General features: G+C 39.1%; 1 protein-coding gene across 8 annotated transcripts in view; it reads right to left on the minus strand.

Moving 5' to 3' along the window:
• LOC113122082 (focal adhesion kinase 1-like) overlaps positions 1 to 24,217 on the minus strand; it is a 55,413-nt gene that overhangs the window by 25,618 nt on the left and 5,578 nt on the right. For all 8 annotated transcript variants that reach the window (XM_026293026.1, XM_026293028.1, XM_026293027.1 and 5 more), the window contains 14 exons: positions 21,681 to 21,707; positions 9,087 to 9,373; positions 8,829 to 8,995; positions 7,215 to 7,302; positions 6,844 to 6,923; positions 6,680 to 6,742; positions 6,493 to 6,547; positions 6,018 to 6,158; positions 5,775 to 5,852; positions 4,961 to 5,068; positions 4,099 to 4,216; positions 3,711 to 3,741; positions 3,196 to 3,266; positions 2,076 to 2,132 (listed from right to left, as the gene is read on the minus strand). In XM_026293026.1, coding sequence (XP_026148811.1) covers positions 2,076 to 2,132; positions 3,196 to 3,266; positions 3,711 to 3,741; positions 4,099 to 4,216; positions 4,961 to 5,068; positions 5,775 to 5,852; positions 6,018 to 6,158; positions 6,493 to 6,547; positions 6,680 to 6,742; positions 6,844 to 6,923; positions 7,215 to 7,302; positions 8,829 to 8,995; positions 9,087 to 9,329 — 1,300 coding nt within the window. In that variant the 5' untranslated portion in view covers positions 9,330 to 9,373; positions 21,681 to 21,707. The remainder of the gene's footprint in view (positions 1 to 2,075; positions 2,133 to 3,195; positions 3,267 to 3,710; positions 3,742 to 4,098; positions 4,217 to 4,960; positions 5,069 to 5,774; positions 5,853 to 6,017; positions 6,159 to 6,492; positions 6,548 to 6,679; positions 6,743 to 6,843; positions 6,924 to 7,214; positions 7,303 to 8,828; positions 8,996 to 9,086; positions 9,374 to 21,680; positions 21,708 to 24,217) is intronic.

The following is a 24,217-nucleotide window of genomic DNA, read 5'->3' on the forward strand; positions in this document are numbered from 1 at the left end:
CAAACCAAAGAGCCATCACAATACAACCAGACTTATGGTTTATTCCAATCATTACCTTGATCTAGTCCATAGTATTCTGGGAAAATGGGTTAATGATAGGAGACAGAAACAGCTAGCTGTGAGTACAGAAAGCCATAAAATGTAACGGCAGACTTTATTAGTTACGTCAGGAACTTAACAATTGTGACATTTTCAGGTGTGTTGGTGATGTACAGTGGGTCTGCTGGAGGTACTGTATATATCATTTTACTATATAAACTGTCCCTGATCATATGAAATAACTTGCTCTGAGATATCTGGCTTTCGCTGTATTTTGTCTGAAGTGTGTGTGTGTGTGTGTGTGTGTGTGTGTGTGTGTGTGCGCGCACGTGTGATTGTGTGTGTGTAGAAAGTAACAAAACAAGGAAACAAACACACCTTCAGTCACTCCCAGCTAGGGTAAAAATTCTTACATGATGTTCTTACAACATAAGCACTGAAATTGTTCAGGCTGGATGTGAACAGCTTATCATGCATTGGTCTAATATTTAAGTAGATATTTTCACACCTGAGATTGTAATGCAACAAGAAAGCAAATGATATTAATACAGTATGATTTGGTCATTTAGAGTGTGGATCTTTACTGTTTGACTTCGTCTATGTGTATGTTATTTGTGTTTACAGCTTTAAGTCCACAGGACTAAGTGAAAGAAAGTTATGAATGGTCCAAAAGCAAAGCTGTGTTGAAATTTGACTACATGGAACAACATGTGCTTATGAAACCAAAGCAACATTTTGAGGCAGTTGAAATGGGGATTTTATCAGTAGAAATCTCAGCTGCAATTTCCATCCTACATTAGGTGATATCGCCCACTTCCACTGCTTCCAAATGTTGCCTCTTTAGCATCACCACATAGCGTTGCAGTGAGCTTGATGTGAACAACACACCTGAACCTGGAACTGGTACAGTACTACTCAGCAGCAGCAGCAGCAGCAGCAGTACAGCAGGGCCATTTAAAGTTTTTTCTTATATTTAATCAAATATTTATGATAAGAATGGGGACTCAGCGTACAGTAGGGTAGCTTAACCTCCACATTCATGTAATTGTCACAGTGATTGGATGGATATGGAGCCATTTGTAAATGATTCACACTAATGAACTAAGTATTTTGGGCAAAATAATGTGCCAAAGCATTTTGAGGAAGCTGAATCTTGTGATAGCTCAGAGAAACAAATATAGTTGTCAGGCCTAATAATAAAGGGATAATAATATGTGGTTCAAGAGTCTTCCCCTTTTTTGTAAGACAAGGAAAATGTAGATTGATTCAAACACCAACCACCCTTTTATCTAATCCATCTAAAATTATTTCAACTCAGAGCTGAAGTCCGAGCAGATTTATAATTTACACCTCACCTGATATGAATAGTGTGGTGAACTACTTTAAATTGATAATATGCTAAATTTCAATATACTTTTCCACATCCTATTATAAGGTAATGCCAACCTGGTTGTCATATGTCTACATGTCTATGCCTAAGAAGCTCATTAAATAATATACTGCTGATCATGGTATGTGGTTGGTGGATGTGATTTTTCACTTCAGATAACAGTCATGAGGTGAAGTACTTCACCTTTCATATCTAAACACTGTCTGAATTTATGAACTTAACCACTTCAGCTCTAAACTGTTGTCAAGCACAACAGTAATAACAGCTTTGTCAAAATGAAAACCTGGTGTAACTGACTTTAATACGATCAGCTATTTATCTGACTTTGGAAAATAACTACTAGCCCCTACACAAAACCATTAAAGATAAGACAAATTTGATAAAGTGAAATATTATCGAAATGGAGTTGACATGTGTTACAATATAAGTGTCTTCTGATCTCAATCCAACTTAACTGCTAGACTCACAAACATCACCACACACACATTTATGTGTCCTAAAATCCTTCATCACAGACAGATGCCTGCATGCACACACAGTATGCTACATGATCACAAACACAACTCTTAATACCTGCGACTTTGTCTCATTTGTCACATTACTTGCCTACAGTGTTTGTGTGCATACTGTTTGCGTGTCTGCTCACTTGAAGGCATGGTGTAGGTGTCCTCCTCATCTATGATCTCAGCATAGTCGTCCGTTTCTGCAGCGTCAGAGCGAGGTGGAGAGGAAAAAAGAGCAGAGAAACATCAGCAAGTGCACACTCAAAAGAGTTGACAACATGGTCACATCTGAAATCCCACTAACTATAACAGGGGTGGGGGGGGGGGCTATCCTTTCTGACAAACACCATTATCAATGAAAGTGTTTTGGTTGCATGCAGCTCAAGAACCTGTGTGAACACACATATACAGACAAAACAATGAGTGAAAACACCAACAGAAACACACCATCATCAGAGAGAAGTACCTTTCCAAAAGACCGTCACCATGCCCGACTCCAAACACATGCACAACAACTGAAATGTTCATAGACTACTGAGTAACCGCACACAAGACTGAGAAGCAGAAGAGTATAATAGAGAGATAGCGAGAGAGAGAGAGAGACAGAGAGAGAGAGAGAGAGAGAGAGAGTCAGGCAGAGAGGAAAGGGGAGGGATGGAAAGGTTCATTTTTTCCAGAGAAACAAGTTGAGTCAGAGATAAGGCAGAAACACTTACACAGACATACAAAGAGATACTGCCCACACGCTACACACAGAGCATGCTAAACGTACACACAGAGCAGAAATTTCAATGTGTTACTAAACTGAGATGATTAATTAGAATAAAAATGAATGTACCATCGCCACTATTGTGACCTGCAGAAGCCACATGCAGCATGAAACACACAGAGGGAGAAAGGTTAGAGAAGCATTAGTTTTGCTGTTATGAGTCAAAGATAGTATTTAATGATGTGATTTTATATTTAAGTTAAATTTCATTTAATTCTGCATAACTGCGAGTTAGTCAGAGGTCAATACACAGTCGCAGCAGAGACAGTGACTAAAGCTCTCCATGGGGACATCTGGCCATACAAGGACTCTTCACTGCACACACAGATGAGGCTTTATAGGGGACACAGGGTACACACAACTATCTATGAACCCTTTATCTGACTCTCAGCAGTCACTGTCATTAATGACATTTCGAGCAGGGGATAGAGACGCAAGCTGACAGGCGAGAAAGAGATCAACAGGAAAGGAGAAAGCAAGACTGGAATTCATACCGGAGACACAAACAGCTCTGGTCCGTACTCCATCCATCCTTTTTTCCATCCGTTTCTCATGATTTGAAACTCTGCACCAGAGAGGAGAAAAGAATTTTTGGGATTTGGCTAACATTAACCTAAAACTAAACTAATGCATTTTGAATGAGCTTCCAGCTGCATATCTTATAAAGAACTGCAAAGCCACTATATGGATAATCCAAGGACCGTATCAGCAAGATCAAGGACTAGTAAACCAAAATAATACCATCGTCAACACAATTTAAAAGATGCAATGTTTAAAATTTATAGCCACATTAACATGACTCTTTAAACAAAACCTGAAAAAGTCTGTGAAATAACGAAATAAAAGCCACTTAAGATGTCAAAGAAAGTTGTGCTGGTAAAAGGAACTGGGAATCGGTTTTCTTATATATTACATGAATTTTGATTAGACCCTCTCATAGGACATCGCTTGTTTATTCTCAATAAAATGACGATTGAGACACACAAAAAAAAAAAATCATTTAACTTACTTGGGTATGGAAGGCAGAGCCCTGTCCCCCTCTACAGAGGCAAAACACATGAATTGAACACACAACAAACTGGTTTCATGTCTGTAATCATTTCTTCACTGCACAGTTATTTTTAGAAAACTAGCCCAACACAAGTCGGTTATTTGAAGTGACAAGAACAATGCCTCACTGGCCATAAAGAGACTTGACTACTGAAGGATGGCTGACAGTTCTGAGTACTATTTATAGTGTATAATACTTTGTTTCTGTGCTTCAAGTTACTGTTACCACCTAAACAACACAAAACTATTTTGATGAACACTTAACTGCACACCCTGATGGTTATAATGCTTTAAAACATCTCAATAAACATAAAATTCATGAGTATTAGAGTAGTTGTCTGCCCTACCTTTGTGGACTCTGACAATGAAGGAGTGCGTAGCCGAGGACACGAGCCGACAGTAGCCATCAATCAAGTCAGCCATGTTTTCTGCTGTAGTCAGGGATGCTGTGGTGACTGTGAGAGGCTACGCACACACGCACACACGCACACACACACACACACACACACAGAAGGATTACTGTAAGAGTGACACAGAGAGCTGCTTCACAGTGACACAATGAAAGCTTTGTTAGGGAAAACGTCTTCTCCCAGTGTACATATACACACACTTCAACACGCACAAACCGCACACAGATACTTTGCACTGATGCACACATGCTTTGCCTGTAGTATTAGCCTGCTGCAAATGCACACCCAGTCTGGACAGACACACTCACGCTGATACTCAAGTGCAGATGGCAACAGCCGGCCCCTTACCCTCCCATGTGCCGTTTTTCCCTTTTCCCCTACATATATTCATGCTTTCCCTTAGGTTTATGTGGTTCTACCACTACAGTGTTTGACAAACAAGCTGTATTACACATGAAACATTTGGTTGTTGTTTTTGTTTTAACAATTTTATTAAAGTGGACTGAACCAAAAAAAATAGGACAGGGTTGATATTACAGAACTTATAGCTAGTTTGGTCCATCATTGACCCGAAAAAGGTATTTTGAATGAGAACTGGATTGAAGTTCAAAATATTTCAAATTGAGGGAGTCAGTAGTTAAACATTTATACTTTTGGTGGACGTGCAAATGTAACATGAGGTATTACTGCAAATTTAATATTCAAACAAGTGTCTCACAGGAGACACTCTACATGGAAGCGAAAAGAGGCGGATAGTATGCAATATGTGCGTATGTTTTTAATTTTTTTTTTTTTTTACCTCTGGGGCTCCTGCTACATTGAGCTGCAGCATGCCTTTTCTGTCCTTCTCTTCCAAAGCAGAGTACTGGATGGACTGAACCTGGTTAAAGTTGGCTAAGTGTGTGGGCTACAGAGATAAAAACAGATGAAAAGAAATATTTAAAATCACATGTAATGTGTTGTATATGTTAGTGCCCTTCATTCAACTCAGTGGAAATGATCTTTCTGTGAAACATTCAGAAATGCAGCTTACCTATATTGCACCAGTCAGTCATGTATTTCTGTTTTTACATACAACAATGCAAACCACAGCTTTTCAAAGGTGAGCATTAGAACAAAAATGCCACCGATTCGGAATGAATTTCTAAATGCCACACAGGACAAGCTCTGATTTACTCACATGCAAAGATGAATTTATTAAAATTTGATGGGCCATGTTTTAAGGACAAACTTATTATATGCATTGCAGCTACAGCCATGCAGCTGTTTCTTTTATTTTAAGTTGTCACCACAGTAAGCGCCTTCTTAATGCAGCAGCTCAGTTTTCCTAATCAGCTGCGCAGCAAAAAGAAAACCTGTCTTCCAGAGAGGCTGAACAAACCAGCAGAGGGCAGTATGGCGCTCTAGCCTTCAGATTAAAATCAATATGCATATGCAATATACAGAAGGGTTAAAAGCCGTCAGTTCATTAAAATATTTAAATGTCTCCTCTGCTAGTTAGAACAGATAAATTAGTCTTATGAATGAAAGTGACTTTTGAACAAGGTAGAAAAGACTGAGATTTGACAGCACTAAATTCAATTTTCTGTGAGGAGTCGGGTGTGTGTACTCACTGTTGAGCCCTTGTCTGTGAGGTAGCTGATTCCTTCCTCTGGTCCAATAGCTAACTCTACTGATATTACCCAGCTAGACTAGAAAGGATCAGAAAGGCATCATTTAAATATATGTCACGTTTCATGATATCACCTGCTTTAGTCACTAAACATTATATTGGCCACAGTAGCATAATAACTGTATAGTGAATATTAAGAAAAACATATGACAGAGCACGCTCTAAACATCAAGTGTCATCTCACCCCTAAAGCACATTTGAAGCACTCCTTGTCAAAGCGGTAGATGGGAGAGAGTATCTCAAAGAACTTGTGGATGCTCTGCTCATCATTGAGGTTAGCAAACTGCTTGAAGGTCTGCTGGATCTGCTTACGAAGAGTCTTTGCCTGACAGTGAGTGGGGAGAATGAGAAAAAACATTTCTAATAGTTATGTCTCCGTGGGAAAAAGATTGGTCTGATTTAGAGCCAAGGAGAATATATCACGCAACTGACAAGACACTGTGAGTGAGAGCAGTGAGTCTGACTGAATTAAATTAGACTAAATAAAGATTTAGCCAGACGAACATAGGTTGGTTTCTCCGCTCATCCGACTAGGAATCGGCAGGAAATCTAGAAATTTTTGCCACTGTCACTCTCATTAAAGTGGGTGAAGATGACAATTAGTCAGGCACGTAACAATCAGAAGCTGGATTTCTTTGTTTACAATGGTGTCACCTCACCTTGAGAGAGTCCAGGAGGCTTTTAGGGAAGAACCTTCTCAAACCAACATCTTTCCTAAGAAGAATAGAAGCATCACAATGTTGATCTCTGAGTAGCTGAAATGTACATTCACAATACATTTAAAAACATACATTTAAATTAGAGGCAGAATGGTTTACAGCATGCACAAAACAAAATCAATCATACTCTAGTAGTTCGTAGTTAGATTTCTTATCCAGGGCATTGCCTGGCATCTCTCTGAAGAACCTCCTGTACAGTTCAAAAAGACAAGGAGATATATTTAGTAGAAAATGGATTAAACAGTCAGTTTTTAGTTGAGCTATTCTGGAAAACATCACTGATTTTCTTACCTGATTTCCAAACAGCCCAGTTTCAAGGCAATGTCTTGATCCACCTGATCAGCAATTTGTTGCATGTAATCGCTCTTTACCTGCAGAAACACGGTGTAGCATCACAGATCTTATAACACCACTAATGTAAACATGGAGTAGCTGAAGGTTAAATGCATTAAAGGTAAAATGTGTACTCTTATTCAGTACACACTGCAGTGTACCATTTAGGTATCTCTCTTACTATCCCTTTCAATGTATGTGTGCCCTGCCACACATAAAAGCAACATAGGTCATGACAGAGCAGACAATGAACAACAGGATGGGTGGAAAAAAGCACATATATAATTAAAATTGTTTTGTATTATTTCACACATTTTGATTTTCCTTACCTGATGATAGAGGTAGTTGAGAGAGGGCTTGTCTTCAGAGAAATGGCTAAGGTAACCTTTAGGAAGGTACCGCATCCGCAGCTCATACCTGAGAATAACACAGTGATTTGGTAAATAATCATGACGTAGTCACTGTCAGTGTTCAAAAGTACATCTATTTTCTTGGTCTGACCAAAATGGGGTATCACTCCTAAAAATGACCACATATTATTTACTGACGAACAATAATTAAACTTAAAACACTTTACTTTTGCACAATGTCTTTAGAGCACATGTCACAGTAACACGTAAATGTTAAATGTTTGTGGTCAGTGGTTTGTCTTATCAGTCCGATGGCATTGACTATACTGTCATTTGTCACAATTAGAAAAACCAAACATGTGCTTCAGAGCGAATATATAAGTTGCCCTATATCATCAAAAGGAGATTTATGTGATGACACAGCTATAACACACAGAGACGTTGCAGTATTGGATTGTATATTGAAGTGGAAAGATGCCCTTTTCTACTCACAGTGCTACAGTGAGATATGGCTCCATATTTTGCTGAGACTGAACTGAGATTGATATTGTTGTAACACCATAAAACATAATGTCACATAAGTACCCAGATGGGCCATCATTTTTATAATGATACATTATGACTGACATATTGCAGTGACTAGAGTAAAGAGAAACAGTTCAGGAGATTGGTGACCTCCAAGCTGTTGTGATGCTACAGCCTGTGGTTAGATAACAAAGGATATCAAGGCTGAAGACAAAATGAATAAAACATCCCTGATCTATAATGAATGAAAGACAAAGAGCGTGAGAAGAGAGAGAATGATCAGAAAGCTGTACAAGAAAAAAACAGATGTGTGATGGGGAGAAGGAAGGATGGAGAGAAAAAGTAAAAAAGAAGCTGTGAGGACACAAGACAGAATGAGAGAAAGCGTGAGAGGGAGTGAGAGAGCAGGGAGATAGAGTCAGTGGATCCCCTGGGCTGATGCTGCTGCTGTTCTAACAATAGACTGGCAGCAGCAGAAGATCCTGTGGGCTTGCAGCTTTGCTGTCCTCTGAGGCAGAGATGCTGTGCTGTGTGTTAGCTGTGTGAACAATTTGTCAATTTTGAATTAATCTCAGTTTTAATGACTGGGCAAAACTCATCACTTGCAGGATGGACAGAGCTGCTTTATAATAAAGATCACATAAGGCAACTGCATAAAATACATTTTCAGAATAAACCTTTACAAATTTTAATCTATTACTTAATTGTAATATTGTATTGTAATATTTTTACTGCTCGTACAGAGTATTTAACATACAAGTAAATATATTGCAGGTTTTGGTCTGAAGGTTAACTCAAAGTATAAAATGGTATCACTGAGGCCATATGTTATCGAGACCTAATAAAACGCTGTTTGGGGGCTTGTTTGCAGCTTGAACAAGTGTAGCTTCTCTACAGTCTCCTAGGGCTTGTAAAGATGACATGTTTATTGTAATGATCAGCCTCTTGTCTTCAACTGAGGGCAATAAAATCCTGCATATGCTCTAGTACACCACATGGATGAAACTCAAGAAAAGAAATGTGAGGTGGTAATAGAGTGTAACACATTTAATCTTGATTTAATTTCACCTCCACTCCTCCTGGGGGTGCTGCTTCTCATATTTCTCCCTGATATGAGACACGCCCAAATCAGGATGTAACCAATGGAGAGCGTCAGAGTGCAGATGAGTCAGACGGAGGCCCAGAGAGGACACACAGCGCAATTTGTGGATCTCTGCTATCTTCTGGATAACACCCTGTTGAAACATGAAATCAAAAAGTAAAATGTTAGAGTGGGAAAACTGATGATAACTGGGAATTGTAACAGAATTAACTACTGTGTCTTACCCTGACATCTGTAGCGTCTCCATGTCTGATATTACTAGCCCAAGTACATGGTTCACTATTTGTCTCAAAGTAATGGAAGATTTTGAGAACCCGGTCCATGGAGCCTGGGGGTCGCTCTAGACCTCCAGCAGAGCCACTGGTACCAACACCCGGACCACCAGGCATCCCAGATCGTGATTTAACCCCACAACCACCCGCTGCAGAGTGATTGAGGTTGGGCTCCAAGTAGGAAGACGACGCCATGCCTGACTCAGTTGCTCTTGCTGGGGCTAACTGGCCATCATATTCTGAAGCACAGAGATGGACAAATAAAGATGACAGAGGTCCAAACACGAATTAGCTAGACTGTAGTTCCTAATCAAAATGCCTTGTGTCCTGAGTGGACATAGGTTCATTGACTTTGATCTGTGGAAGGAGCATTACATAGCAAAGATTACAGGAAAACAAAAAGGAAATAAGGCGATGAGGGTATGTTAAAAACTGCTGCATCAAACATTTTAAACACAAATCTGAGGAAACCTGAGGTAACATATTCCTACATATCTGAAATGACACAAACCAGATTACATTAATGATATATACTGTATGTACTCTACTGCAGGAATATGGGCAGTGAGCAGCCAATTAGTCAGTAAAGTCCATGTGACGCAGCAAAACGCTGACAGAAAGTCCTTTAAAAGGAGCTAATGACCTCACAGTTCAGTTCCAGACTGTCGGTGAAAAAGCTTTCAGTCCTACCTGCACTGATCATGGGACGTGGCCAACAACTACAAGCCATACTCTCTGAAGCTCCTGCCTGCATGGCTGCACAGCTACAGTTTGCAGAGTGGCAGTTTCCAAAATCTGGCCAGACATGCTAAAGGTGTGCAGTGGGAGGATTACTAAATTGTTCTGGGCATACTGGTATTGACTGGGAGTGGTTATGGCTCATGTTACAGAAGCCTTTCTAACTAAGAATGCACTCATTCGATTCAGCTTTTCCTCTCTATACACAGTGCACTTCTTTTAACTGAAACAACTGCCAAGACCAATTTCAGATCCAACATCAACACTTTCTTTTCCAAATTAAAATCCCTTATTGAGTGAAACTCATTAAAATTATTTTTATGGTAAGGTAACATTTGAGGATTCCTGTGACTTAGATGGCAGCCTGCTCCCATAAATGTAAATGCTTTCAAGACAATAAAAAAAAAAAAAAAGTTTTTAATGTATGGGAATTAATTGAAATACCAAATTGGTGAGTAGAAGCTCTGATACCAATCCAGTGGATTAGAGGCACACTAGCTCTAAGCCCTTATAATCAAAGTTACTAAGTACCATATTCTGGTAGTAGCATAAATACAGGCTTAATTATTTTCAGTCTTGATGACAAATCATAAGCCTCATAAAAAATGTTTCATACTCTTCTATTGGAAGGAGGCTTGTATCTTCCTTCACATTTACTATATGACTAATGAATGAAGCTACAATAAAAATCTGCAGTGCTTATTAAATGCAAAAAGACAGACAGTAAGCACAAAGACAGAGTAAGCAAAAACACATTCACAAATCCACTTACATGTTTTCCTCCTTTTTGTCATTTACATATTTACTCTTTTTTACATTGTTTACTTCCTGCTAATGATTGTTCATCTTCACACATCCGATCTACTTGCGAGACACACACTTCGCTTCCTCCTGTGTCACATTGTGACTTCTTGAATATCCCAGCAGGCTTTGTTGAATCATCATCACTACAGTGACTGATTTGAGTTGACTGTGAACTCTCATGTGGTGACAACAGAAATGTAAGTAACCCAAATCCAATACACTGACTTCAAAGCTCATTCATTATCTCCAACAAAAAACTTTTCCAAAATACCTGCACCAAACTACGGTCAACAACATTTTTATTGGACAGCTCCGATATGGATGGACTGTGTTTTCAATTACCATTAATATCAACTCTGGCTGTTTCAGTACCATTTTGTAGCAAACATAAAAATTAGCTTTTAACATCACTTCATTCTGCTGTACTGTATTCAGGTCACAGTAAAACCACTTCATACTGAGGACAAAAGAAAAAGTCGACGATCCAAAGAAAGTCGCTTCAGCACTTTTAACAGCTTGACCTACAGTCGCTTCAAAGACGGCAAGTGAGCTGAATGCCTGTGTGCACAATGACTAATAACAGAAGTGTGGAGGAGGACATTATGTATCTGATAACTTGACTCAGCAGTCTCTTGTAAGAACACATCATATCTCTATAGTGTGTGCGCACAAGTGCAACACACATTATTACATTTTGTCAGTGAAGAGACATTGTGCTTGTTCTCTTTTAGAGTCTGAACAAATGAGTTTTTAATTTACAAAGAGGTGGGTCTGAATGTCTGGTGGAACACTGCTCAACCTTTACAAATTTTTTTTTCTTAACTGTTCGCTAAAGTGTGCCGCAGCGTTTTGTACCAGCCGGAGTCTTGAGAGAGAACAGGTGATTCCTCAATATAGGGCGTTACAATAGTCTAATGGTGAACTGATGAAAGCATGGATTATCTTTTCCAGATCATGGAAGGAGAGAAAAGGCTTCGCCTTTGCAAGAAGATGCAGCTGGAAGAAGCTTGCTTTTACAAAAGCATCAATTTCTCCATTAAGTCTCTGCTTGTTGTTAAAGATGACTCCCAGGTTTTTGACAGCCAGATCAACGAGTTTAGCGACACAAAGAACTAGACCATTTTGAGCATTGGCAGGGCCAATGGGACAGGGACAGCTATCTCAGTCTTACTTTCATTTAATCTCAAAAAGTTTCGCAGCAACCAACATTTCACAGGGAGATATAGTTGGATATCATCGGCGTAGCAACAGAACGAAAATTTGTGTTTTTCAATCAGACAGCCCCAGGAATAAAATCTAAACAGAGAAGAGAAGTAGTGCAAGCTCAGAAAACTGAGGGATCCCACAAAAAAAGTGAGATACGAGAAGAGTAATAGTCGCTCACTACATGCTGAAGGTCAAGAAGCACAAGCATAGCCAGTCTCCCATTATCAACAGTGCGAATAATGTGCTGTAATGGGAGAGAAATCCAGATTGAAACTTTAAGAATAAACTTTTCTCCAGAAATGGTAGTAGTAATGAGTTTTTCCAAAACATTAGATAAGAAGGGCAATTGTGAAATGGGTCTAAAATTGAAGAAGACAAGAATTCAAATGTTTTTTGGTTGTTTTTTTTTTTGTTGTTTTTTTTATAATGGGGTAATCTTGGCACGTTAAAAAACAGATGGAATGACTCCAGCAGTGAGACAGCTATTAACTAAACGGAGAAGGAAGGAACCCATAACACTGAAAATCTCTTTTCACGCCAGAATAACATCTATGGAAGAAAAGAAGGCCTTCTGCTTTGTCTTAGAAAGACATGAGAGGGATATAGACTCAAACTGAAGCATGCTTTATGAGTAGGCAGATCAAATGTGGATGTAGTGGAGTTGCCTGCTTCCTGCCTTACAAAAAAGATTTTATCAACAGAAATTTTATTTTTTAATTCTCTCAAGTGAGAGAAGAAATATTAATGGTGCTAGAGGGACTAGGACTAATTACTGAAATTATTGTTGTGAATAAAATTCCAAGAGTGTGTCGGCTGAAGCTTGCTAGAAGGTTAGACAATTCCTAAAGTATCTGGGTATGCCTGAAGGCCATCCTCCCTCCATTTAGGCTCAGCATGTCTGCAGCATTGCCCAAGCTTGCGAATGGAATTATTGCACCAGAGATCTGATAAATCTCTTTTTTACAGGGTCAACCATATTCGCAATCGATGAACGAGTGGTAAAGAGTGCTAAAGGTTTTAAGGCAGCTATATAAAGCCTCTTGATCAGCAACTGAAAATAAGAAAGAGTCCATAATAGCAGGCACAACTTCAGTAGTTATATATGAAGTAATAAGACAGCAAATGCAGGCAGGGTGAGAAAAGTTGATCTTAATCTAGAAGAAAACAGTAATATCAAGGTCAAGAAGAAAGTGCTTTAAATATTCCAGTGACTACACAACAAAATCAACTCTGGGAGTTTTTATTCAGCTCTAAAAATTGCTCTTTTTAGTGTTGATTCAAGACTCCCAGAGATTATTTAACACTGGCAAACCTTGATAGGTAAAAAAAATATATGGCATATTCTGAAAAGAATGGAGATATTTCTGGGTCAGCAGATGTCTACTATATATATTCATGTAGTATATTTCTGAGCTCATAATATAGATGTGATGAATAAAGGAAAGTGTATAATGGTCACAGACACAGAGCTTAAATACAGTGATTGGTGCAGGTCAGGTGACAAATGTCTGTCGGAAATTATATAATTATATCATCATCCAATTACAACGATCCTAACATGGCTATGACATTACTGGAATATTAGTCGGCTTGTTACAATCCCTAATGAAGGTACTGCTATAATCCCTTTAACAATAGCATTATATCATCTCACAGGAATACCAACTACCTGTTTAATTACTACTGATTCTCTGTCTGTCTAATGAAATCTAGCACCCTGACAAATAGACAACTTGTGATATTTTACTGGTTCTTTGTATGTAATAAATATATTTAGTGGGGTTTTGTAGTGCCGATCGTTTATACTGACTCCTTTCAGGCTTTCTTCACTGGAAGAACTGGCCTGGCTCTGTATGTTGGCACTATGAATATGTTTTAGTTTTTAACAATGAAGGTTCACATTATGCCCAAATCTGACCACATTCGATCTCAAAATCCCACACACTGAAGGTGTTCTGATGATGTTACTGCATCATGTCCTACAGCGTTAGGTGCTCCTACTGTGTGGGAGCAGATCCCAGCTTCTGTGTTTGATATCAAAGCCATTACACATCTGAGTATTTTGCTGTTTTTAAAGTGTGTCTGAAAAAAAAAAAACATCCTATAATATAAATTATTCCTACAAAGGAAATCACAGCATATATGTTTGAAATGCTATACACCGGTGTTTGCTGTACTAACCCTGTTCAGAATGTAAAGCAGTTGTGGTACAGTGGGCCAACATATTTTCTGTTGTTTTAACAGCCCAAGCTGTAGCTTTCAAGCTTCGTCTCAGAGGGGCCACATTAAAAGATGTATTGGGGACACTATAGTGGCTATAACCTGTTTTTAAACTGAGGCAGTTTCACCAAAGGAGTTACAGATCCACAAACTAGTCATCCATCTGCTGCTGCTCTCTCACTCACCCAGTAATCAGATTAGATGTGAAGCAGTCAGATGTTCTACGACACCACTGACACAAATTCACATACATGCAGCCATAACCTAATTATGACATACAGCTTAATAAAATCCAGCGATTAACACTGGCCGGGACACCTGCCTTTTCTTCGGTACATTCATAAACCCACTTTAAGCTGCAAAAACCGTTACATCACACATAACTTGGAAATGTTGTAAAAGTATGTTTACTTGTATCTCGGCAGCATTTATTAGAAGACTTATGGTTCATACAGTATATGTTACTGTGATTATGAAGACTTATGGTTCATATATTAACATGGCACAAGCTACTAAAGTTACCAAACAGCATGTTGCAGATTCTAAGTAAAATACAGAGTTAGGCTGAAAAACATACTCATGGAAAATGAGCAAAAGTTCAAGATGTTCAAGTATCTTGATTTGCTTAACTGAAAGAAAACTGAAAGTGTGTTGAGTTGTTAACATACACAGACCATAAAGTCCTTTATGTTACAGAGGCTGCCCTATAATTACCAAGCTGCATATTGTACCTTGCAAGATGAGATGCAGGACATTGTGTTATATGGAGCTTAAAGTACGTTAATTCCTGTTCACAATAGGCGAACTACACAACACTGGACAAACAAACCCATTTCTTACAGCAACAATTTCTGTTCAACACAACTGGACTAAATCCTCACATACATGTCCTCACACACTCACAAGGAGAGGAACCAAATCAACTAGGCCATGCAGGCAGCCAGGAGGATAGCAAGCGTCGGCCAGGTCCACCACCCCCCTCTCTCAGTGGGGTTCCAGTGACTGACTGTCAGCCTGTTAAACCACAGAAGGCTGGAGTTGAGCTCTGTCCCGTAGCATCAGCAGAAGGACAGTTTATCTCCTCATCTAACTGGTATCTAGGTTACTGGGGTTAGGACAATCCTGGGGGAGCCTGGGCTTCTGCTTTTTCTTTCATTTCTCTCTCTTCTACTTAGTTGCTCATGCCACACATTTATACCTCTCTTCATGTCATGTCTTTCTTTCAAAAACCTGCGTTTTTCTTTTCTTTGTCATTCCTCAAATGTCATATCCTTTTTTCCTCCATCTTGCCCCTGCCTTATCCGCAACTCTTTTCTTATCTTAATGTTTTTATTTGTTGCTCATCTCACATCCTGACAGACCTTTTAGTTTCTGCACTCACATCTCCATTTGATCCTCCTATCCTATTGAACCATCTTTCTTTCTTCCTTCCCCCCTCTCATCTTTCCCTCATCTGCAATTTCCTCTCCCCCTTCCCATCCTACTACTCTCTCTCTCTCTCTCTCCTGTCTGCTGCCCAGGAAACTATACCAAGAGAAGAAAAAGCTTTTAATAACACTGTATATTTGCATATCTACATACGTGACACTACGTGACTGTTAAATGCTAGAAAGAAAGTCACTTCCACATTAATACAATGTTCATCCAGCACTAGGAGTTTGTCAGTGTGTGTGATTAAGGCTATTCCAGTAATATCAAAGCTCCTATTCACAAACCCAGCTGACAACCAGAACCATGGAAAATGAATAATAAAAAGCCCTTTTCATTTTTTTCTTCTTCTTTGTTTTTATAGAAAAAACAATTAATTAAAAATATACCTAATATAATTGTTAGTCTCAGATGTATAACTCATTGTTACGATTAAGTTCAGTATGTTTTCCTAATCACACTGCCCTACTACATCATCCAAGTGCTGGAAAACATTATATGTTACACACTCATTGGACAGTTCTTGTAAAATGCAATGTTGCAACACAACTGTACAAGCTCCTGCTGGAAATATTTTTTTAAAAAAAATCTAATTATACAGCACTTTCCTGTTCCTGGTACTACGAAAAAATATAGCTGCTTATGAGCATTTTCAGTTGTGAGAGAAACTGAACGTAATTTCTCATAGCTAGAAATAGAAAGAAGGAGTCATCTAGCAAATTATAATGTTACAATGGAAACCTCTCCCAAAGCCTGGGGCAATGAAGTACATACATTAGATTGGTCTTACTGCCTGATTCAGACTTAATGAAGCAACAAATACAGCTCAGGAAACCCAAATTCATCCAAGTGGCAAAATACTGTGGTTTAGCTGCAAAATGAGACATTTCCAAGGAGAGCAGGAAACGGTAATAATAATAGTATATTATATTTCTCACTGTAAACAGTGATACAAAGGTTGAGACAACTACACTGTGTTTAGAAATACTTATATTTTACAACCAGTGATTACTATTACTGATAAATGAATACTATCTATAGTAGTAGGAACTACTTGACGTTATGAGTGGACAAGATTTGGTGAAATACACAGGAACAGTGTGCAACAAATCTATCCAAACACTTCACTGTTTTCTAATACTGAAGTTTGCATTCACTTTGCATGTGGCATGTTGGTATTGATGTTTTGTTTAGTACATACTTGGTAGGGGATGTTGTGCGTAGATGCAGGCCCCCTTGCTCCAGCAGAGAGGGATACAGCCACTGTTCTCCATTTGTTGTGGTGTGGAGGCTGTTCAAGGCCTGGCCACAGGGTACAGACAAATCTGCTGGGCACCCAAAACAGCACAGAGCCAAGGACTAAGACCAGCTCCTAATTTGGCTTGTCGTTAACTGTGGGCGTACATTTTTTAAAATGCCAAGAAAAAAAAAAAAAATCAAAATCTGATAACCCAAGATTTTTCCCAAAAAGTTAGAAATTGAAACCTTCTGAGCTGGTAACTGGACTGTTATTAGTAACATGGGTGATAATCATTTTACAACTTCCAGTCACCTCACAAGGCATCCACAGGAAATGCTAGATAAAAAAACAAAAAAAACAAAAACAAAAACCCATGGCCACAGGATTGTAAGTAGTAGAGAGCAGGATGTCAAGTATCTTTTGTACTGTAAAATCTGGTGACACAGCAAAAGTAATGGCACAGGAGTTGGAGACAACACCAGTCTGAGTCTGCCTATGCTCTAGCTGCCACGTCACTATAAATATGTTATCAGGGTCCAGCTGAAAGAGATGATCCACATGTTTTCACCTTCAAATAACTCAGATGCAGAAATGATCTAAAACACGGTATATCTGAAAGTCGGACTTTCTTCTACAAGGAAAAAAGTCTAATGCTAAAAGAAATGAATAACTGCAGGGATACTGGGCACAGGAATCAACGCTACTGGTCACAGGGCTGCAGCTCATTCTTCTACATCTTGCTGAAACATCATATTACTTCATAGCTTGAGGAAGTGGCTTTGGTTTCAGCTTTTAGTATTGAATCTCTCCATTATATGTCATGGCCCAGAAGAAGATCTTTCTCTCTGTACAATGTCCCTGTAAAAAAGGAGGACACTTCAGCAGGCTATAGCAGGATCCTCAAAACAGACACTGAAGTCTGGCTTCTGTGGTTTCTCTATCCATTAGGCCATCCTGCAGTCCAATAAATCCTTACAAAATATAAAATTCAGGTCCATGCGCAGCTGCTGATCCAATTAATCAATCCTTGATTTGAAATTCAAAGAAGGCCATAAATCTCAAGTCACTGGGTTTGGCATTTTAAATTGAACATCAAGGTTACAAAATGCTAAAAGCTCTTGCTGGTAAAGACTCCATATAATCACATCAAAGCACCATTCTCCAAGAAAATGCAGTAGTTTGGTCAGGTGAATCCACAGTGTTGCCCAGAGGAGATGGCAAAATGAAGGAGAGCAAGATGAAAAAGAAACTGGCATCAGTGAAGAAAGAGGTAAAAATGTAGGGCAAACAGGGGTGTAGAGAAGTGGAGCATAGTGAGGGAGAGGTAGATGAGAGTGACCGATGCAGATGGGAAATAAGAGAGAAAAGACTTGTAACGAAGGATGCAGGGAGAAGAAGAAAGAAGAGACGGGGAGAAACTAAACGATGAGTTAAATGAGAACAGTCAAAAGAGGAAGACAGAACTAAAAAGAAAATATGAACTGAAAAGAGGAAAGAGGGGAAATGATGAGAGTAGGATGAAGAGATAAAGTGGAGAAACCCTAGGGAGAAGCTGAGCCTCACATCCCGCAAAGCCTTCCCACAATGCTCTGAGCCTGCAGAAGTTAACCAGGTCAAAGCAGGTGTCTGATGTCAGAAAGAGAAAGTGACAGAGTCCTGGAGGGCGAGGTGGAGCACAAAAAAAAGAGGCAGGAACAAAAAAAAGCTGCGACGTGAAGCCAGTCAGGATGGAAATAGTACTGAGGAGAGAAATTATATTGCAAGAGTGGGTTGAAAAAAAAATCTGATGCAGTAAATCCGTTTCAAAGTCAGTGAGCTGTGTGTCGTTCAGTCTGGCTTCTGAAGGCTTTCTTCTGTAGCAGCGTAAGAGCAACTAGATCACAACATCATTCCCAACCTCAAACACACACACACACACACCCTGCCGCAGCAAAACACACACAAACGCTGTATACCCAATGCAATCCTTCAGCCATTGAAATGAGACGCTGTAGAGTGAGAGAGTGTGCACGTAAGCCAGGGAGAGGGTGTACACAAGAGTGTGTGTGCATGCAGGTAGGTGACTATATAATGAAGTCTGTATCAGTATGTGTGTGTGTGTGTGTGTGTGTGTGTGTGTGCGTGAAGGTAAGAGTGTGTATGCTAAATACTCAAAGCGAGTGAGTGCATGTGTAAGCCAAGTGTTTCTCCTCTGCGCTGTTTTTGGTATCGGCTGCTGTGACCACGCTGCGAAAAAGCTGCTCCACTCTCTAACAGGCAGAACTAGGCAGGGAGGGGGAGGTATGTGTGCAAATGTGTGTATGTGTGCAAACCCTGTATCGTGTGTGTGTGTGTGTGTGTGTGTGTGTGTGTGTGTGTGTGTGTGTGTAGGGCAGAGGAGGAGGGAGCGATAAGGAGGAAGACAGGGAGATAGAAATATTATAATTGAGACTTGCATTGGAACCTAAGCTGGTTGATTGAACAGTACTTATAAATATGCTAATAGGACCACGCTGTTAATCAACACTAATGTTAATAAACAGGCACTCAGAGACACACACACACACACACACACACACACACACACACACACACGGCTTTACGAGGATCAGAGCTGAGCCACTGAAAGTGTATATTTCACTCGCTGACCTCTTACAACACTTGTTTCACTCTGTATTTCTTTTCATCATCCCTCCAGCCATGTCTGTCTGTCTGTCTGTCTCTCTCTCTCTCTCTCCACAGGCCACATCAGGTCTCTGCTGCCCTCTGTCCTCAGTGTCTGTTTAAACTCATTTCACCTGCTCCTGCAGCATGCCCATGTCTCACCAGCAGTAAAGCACTCTGACATTCATTCCCTCTAATGTACCAGAGCACAGACTGAACAAGCTAAACCTCTAGTTGCACAACGCTGACAATAACCAACAGCAATTATCCAGTAATACAATTTGAAATAGATATATATTATTATATTTTAGATTATCCCCCAAATTAAATGACCAATTATGTGATTTGTCTATACTGTCCATCATTCTTCAACAACACATAAACGTATGATGTGATGCCACTAATCTAATTTTCCTCTGCCTTCCAAAACTGTTGAAAATGAATTTGCTCTTTTATGTTGCTATCCCATTCTTAGGATATGATTAGGTTTAGGGAAAGATCATGGTTTGAGTTAAAATGAGCTGGTATAGTTAAGGTTATAGTACCTTCATCATTATGTATATAATAACCAAATGAACAGTGCTCTCCTATGAGCAGGTCTGATGTTTTGTTGACCCATCTATCCACCCTGACCTCCTCCCTAAGTGGACTTTATCTCTATATAATCATGTGACTTCCTCCTTTTTTCCAATTACGACTGCTACAGCCGACAGATCACTCACTTCAACATAAATGTGTTGCGTGAGGATCTTGCACAAAGGACTGATGATGTTGTTTACCTTTGGGATAATCTCAACAAGAAACGTGTAATTAAATGCTAAGTTGCACAATGTACAGTAAACACAGTAACCAACAGGCATCACTCTTCATATTTCACGTAAAATGACGTAAGAATGAGCAATGTGAAGTTATCAGTATTTCAAAGACAAATTAACTACAGGCTTTTGTTCCCTGTAGTTGCGAGAAAACTCATATCATGGTTTAGTCAGTTGTCCCAATGATCATCTGATGCTGAGACATAGGGAGTTTTTATCCGAAGCATTTTCCAACTTAAAAACACTCGCGTCTGTTCATCTTCATTACACCCATTTACTGTAATTAGTGCAGGAAGCATATTCATATGTGGTCAACAGAAAATTGGGCTCTCTAGTCACCCACATCATTCACACACAACAGATAAACAACTTCCTATAAATCACTAACAAATCATGACGACATGCTCACTTACAGCAACATGCATGTGTATAAAGCCCACGTTAATCCATACCAGAGCCTGACACTTACATCGTGTTCATTCTCGTCACTGACCACTGTTGCTCAATCCAGCCACTCTGTACAATGGACGTCATACTGCTGTTACTTTCTAAGCAAAGTCAGAAAGCATCATCTCATTATACTATAAGTTTCAGTTAACCTCTGTCTTAACCTCAACTCTGGCGACACCTGAAATGCCAAAGTTAAAGTTAAGAAATGTAAATTATCTCAGAAATGGCATATTCTTAGTGCCTACAACACATCCTGCTCAAAGGCACAGGATCAAGAGTTACCTAGCAACAGCCGTGGAGAGATGCGGTCTATATGTCAGAAATTATTCCTCTACCTCTATGCATACCTTAACATACGGTAACACCAGCTCTCTGAGTCTGAGTCAAGAATAAGACCAGAAAGCATCATGTGAAAAATTGAGAATAATACAGATTAAAGGTTTCTCGACTACTGAAAAATTAAAACTGAACAGATGCTGTTGCTGATATTATTTCTATTCATATCAAAAACATGCAGTGCTGCATACCTCGGTGTCATCTTAAGCTGAATTTAGACTTTTGCGTCAGCTCACGTATGGGAACATACAGTGTGCATCTGTTGTTCGGAGACGGTTGCAGAGCTGCTGCGTTTATACTTGTGCGATCATTAACCAGGTGGCTGGGGGCACTTAAACAACAAATTACTACTCCTGCCTCCCAGCAGGAGAAGTAATTGAAACAACTTGAACTGAAACAACTAGCTGCAGCTGTCGAATCAACCAGGATGCACAGCTCCACACAACACACAGTTGAGATGTGGATACGCTGGAGCACCTGCAACCATCAGTGACCTACATTGACCTATTTGTTGCATAGGTGTTCATCAACGCATATCCCTGTTGTGGACAAGTCTATATTAGGATTTGGTGGTGGATGTTAAACATATTTAAATACTTTTAAAAGATTATTTCTAACATTCATTGACACACTTATTGTGAGGAAAAGTGGGAAATTTGCACTCACCAGTGTAGTATGATATTCTGGAAATATCTGGAAGAGAAAAGGGTGCGGGGAAGAGGACACAGAAAGAATTACTTCATATAACACTGTTAGAATGAATTATTCATAGACACATTATCCTCATGTCGTGGATTAAGTTATTGCAAAGTCACAACATCACTGAGTGCCACTGTACTACAGCATTAAGTGACACTGAAGTAGCAGAGCAGCCTCAAGATTGTTCTGCAGCCAAAGTACAAGATTTTCGTGTTCCTGGCCTTCACCGACCACAGGATTAGTCAAATGTCAATGCAGCTCACACATTCATATCAAAAATCAAACACTTGACAATTTCTATATATCTGACAGTGCTATTAATGTGCCTTAATATGCCTACATAACCTACTTTATTCCACAACACCAGAGAGAAAGAGGTGGAAAAGGAGTTAAAAGGTGGAAAAGAGGAGATGGTAAGAAGAAAATGACATAAAGAGGTGTAGAAGGAGAAGCCGTCTATGGGAGGGAGTATAAAAAAACCATTAGTTATTAATCACTTACATAATTAGCACAATTATCAATAAATTTTCTGTTCACTGAATGACAATTTAATTTAGCATTACAACTAAGAGTCACATCAAAAAGGATTTAAATCACTTGGAAAGTCCAACAATCCAACCCCATTGATTCCAGTGCTTTGATTGACAGGAGTCGATTTCCAATCACACTAAGCACATGCACTGATTTACATGTGGACACAGAACAACCAGTGGCCGTGCAGCGGCGCTAATAAATCAGGAGGATTTAATATCTCCACTCCAGCCAGCCAGCGAGGCGGAAATCATGACTGAGCAGAATATATTTGCTCTGTCATGCTGGAATAACTTCATGGTCCGCCTTTCTCATTTGCCTCTCAAATCTGCCTCAGTCACCTTCTGCTCACCTCTCCTCTTTATCACCTTTTCACTCACTCTTTGCCACAATGTCGTGTAAAAACGACATTAAAATGAGCAACATGATGAAATGTCCAACACTGACATCTGTTACCAAGCAACAGACACAAAGCAGGACTGTGATGCTAATACAGATGCCGAGGCTTTGTCTCATAATATGTGTAAGATAAACGCGGTGCCCCAGTTCCATACAGTCTAATATGATCCATTTTGTGTCACGTATGTGTTCAAAATATGTTCCTCTTACATGTAACATGTAAGAAATCAATGCTTTTTCTTCCTCACGCTGCAGCTATGGCCTACTTCCAAGCTACATTATTCCAAGCAGGTTTTGAGCATGTGGTGTGTTCACATGAAAAATAAAAGATTCTCCAAACACGTATGTAACCTAAAGATCGTTTCATCTTTAATTCACTGCACAAAGGAAACAGAGGAGAGGTTCACAGTTGGAAGAACTAAAAATTTCACTTTTTTGTCTGATGGTTAAACAGCTTTCTCAACACATTGAATTCAAAGCTTTTAATATTTATTTGTCAAGTTTATATATATATATATATATATATTATATTATTTTATATATGATATTGTGATATTACAAAGCAGCTGGATAAATAGGGACCTTGTTGAATGTATTAGCATCATTTCCTGTAACAGTCACTGATTTTTTTTTGTACTAACTTTAAAACCAATATACCGCAGTATTACACATAGTACAATGAGAATTTGTACATAGTAACCTCTTTTTATAATTGGTGTATAGCATGAAAAGGGACTTTGTGTATCACTTTCTTCATGCAATGCACTGTGAGCAAAAAAAGAACTAAATCCAGATTCAATATTGATATTATTGAGTTTATGTATTTTACTCACTTAACCAGTTCAAAACACAACAATCCTAAAATCTGGTTAGTGTAAGAGTACAGGACTGAGACACAGGTTAGGACAGCGGTATAATTATACACTGAGTGAATTATTGAGTTACAAGACTTTGGTTACTTTGATTGAAACATCTTACTTGGTTTAATTTACCGCTGCTCAGTGTGTGTACTGCCATTTCACATAATTTCCTTTAATCATATAATCCAATTTGTTCCTGGCAGAGTTGAGTCCAAATTGTTGGCTAGAAGTCAGATGTCATTAACAAAAGCAACACAACACAGACCCTGGCACTATTTTCTTTCTCCCCTTACTTAGTGTCTAATATTCCCCGGTGATAAACGTTTAAATTGAAGGTGTTGGTACACTAAGCAATTTTGAGCAGCGGCAGTGCATCGGTAAAGAAGGCTTAAGCTTGGTGGTAAAAATATATCTACGAACTTCCCCCTGTTTTTTTCCTATACATCCACACTGTTATATATCTATATATCCACACACTCACACTGTTTATTGAAATATTTTCAATATTGGAAAAACTCCACCACATTATTAAACACAAGGACCTTTCCAAGTTTCAAAGCAACGTCAGATTTCTAAAGAGAAATGTATCTTTAAAACACAACTTTAATCTTTTACATCCACAATTAATGACCCAAAACTGGAATCAGTTATTAAAAGCAGTATTCAAACATCCATCATTACAACTGCTTAAAACATTTCTCCTTGCATAAACAC

This window comes from Mastacembelus armatus, chromosome 16 (assembly GCF_900324485.2).
Source record: "Mastacembelus armatus chromosome 16, fMasArm1.2, whole genome shotgun sequence".
NCBI classification, from domain to species: domain Eukaryota; kingdom Metazoa; phylum Chordata; class Actinopteri; order Synbranchiformes; family Mastacembelidae; genus Mastacembelus; species Mastacembelus armatus.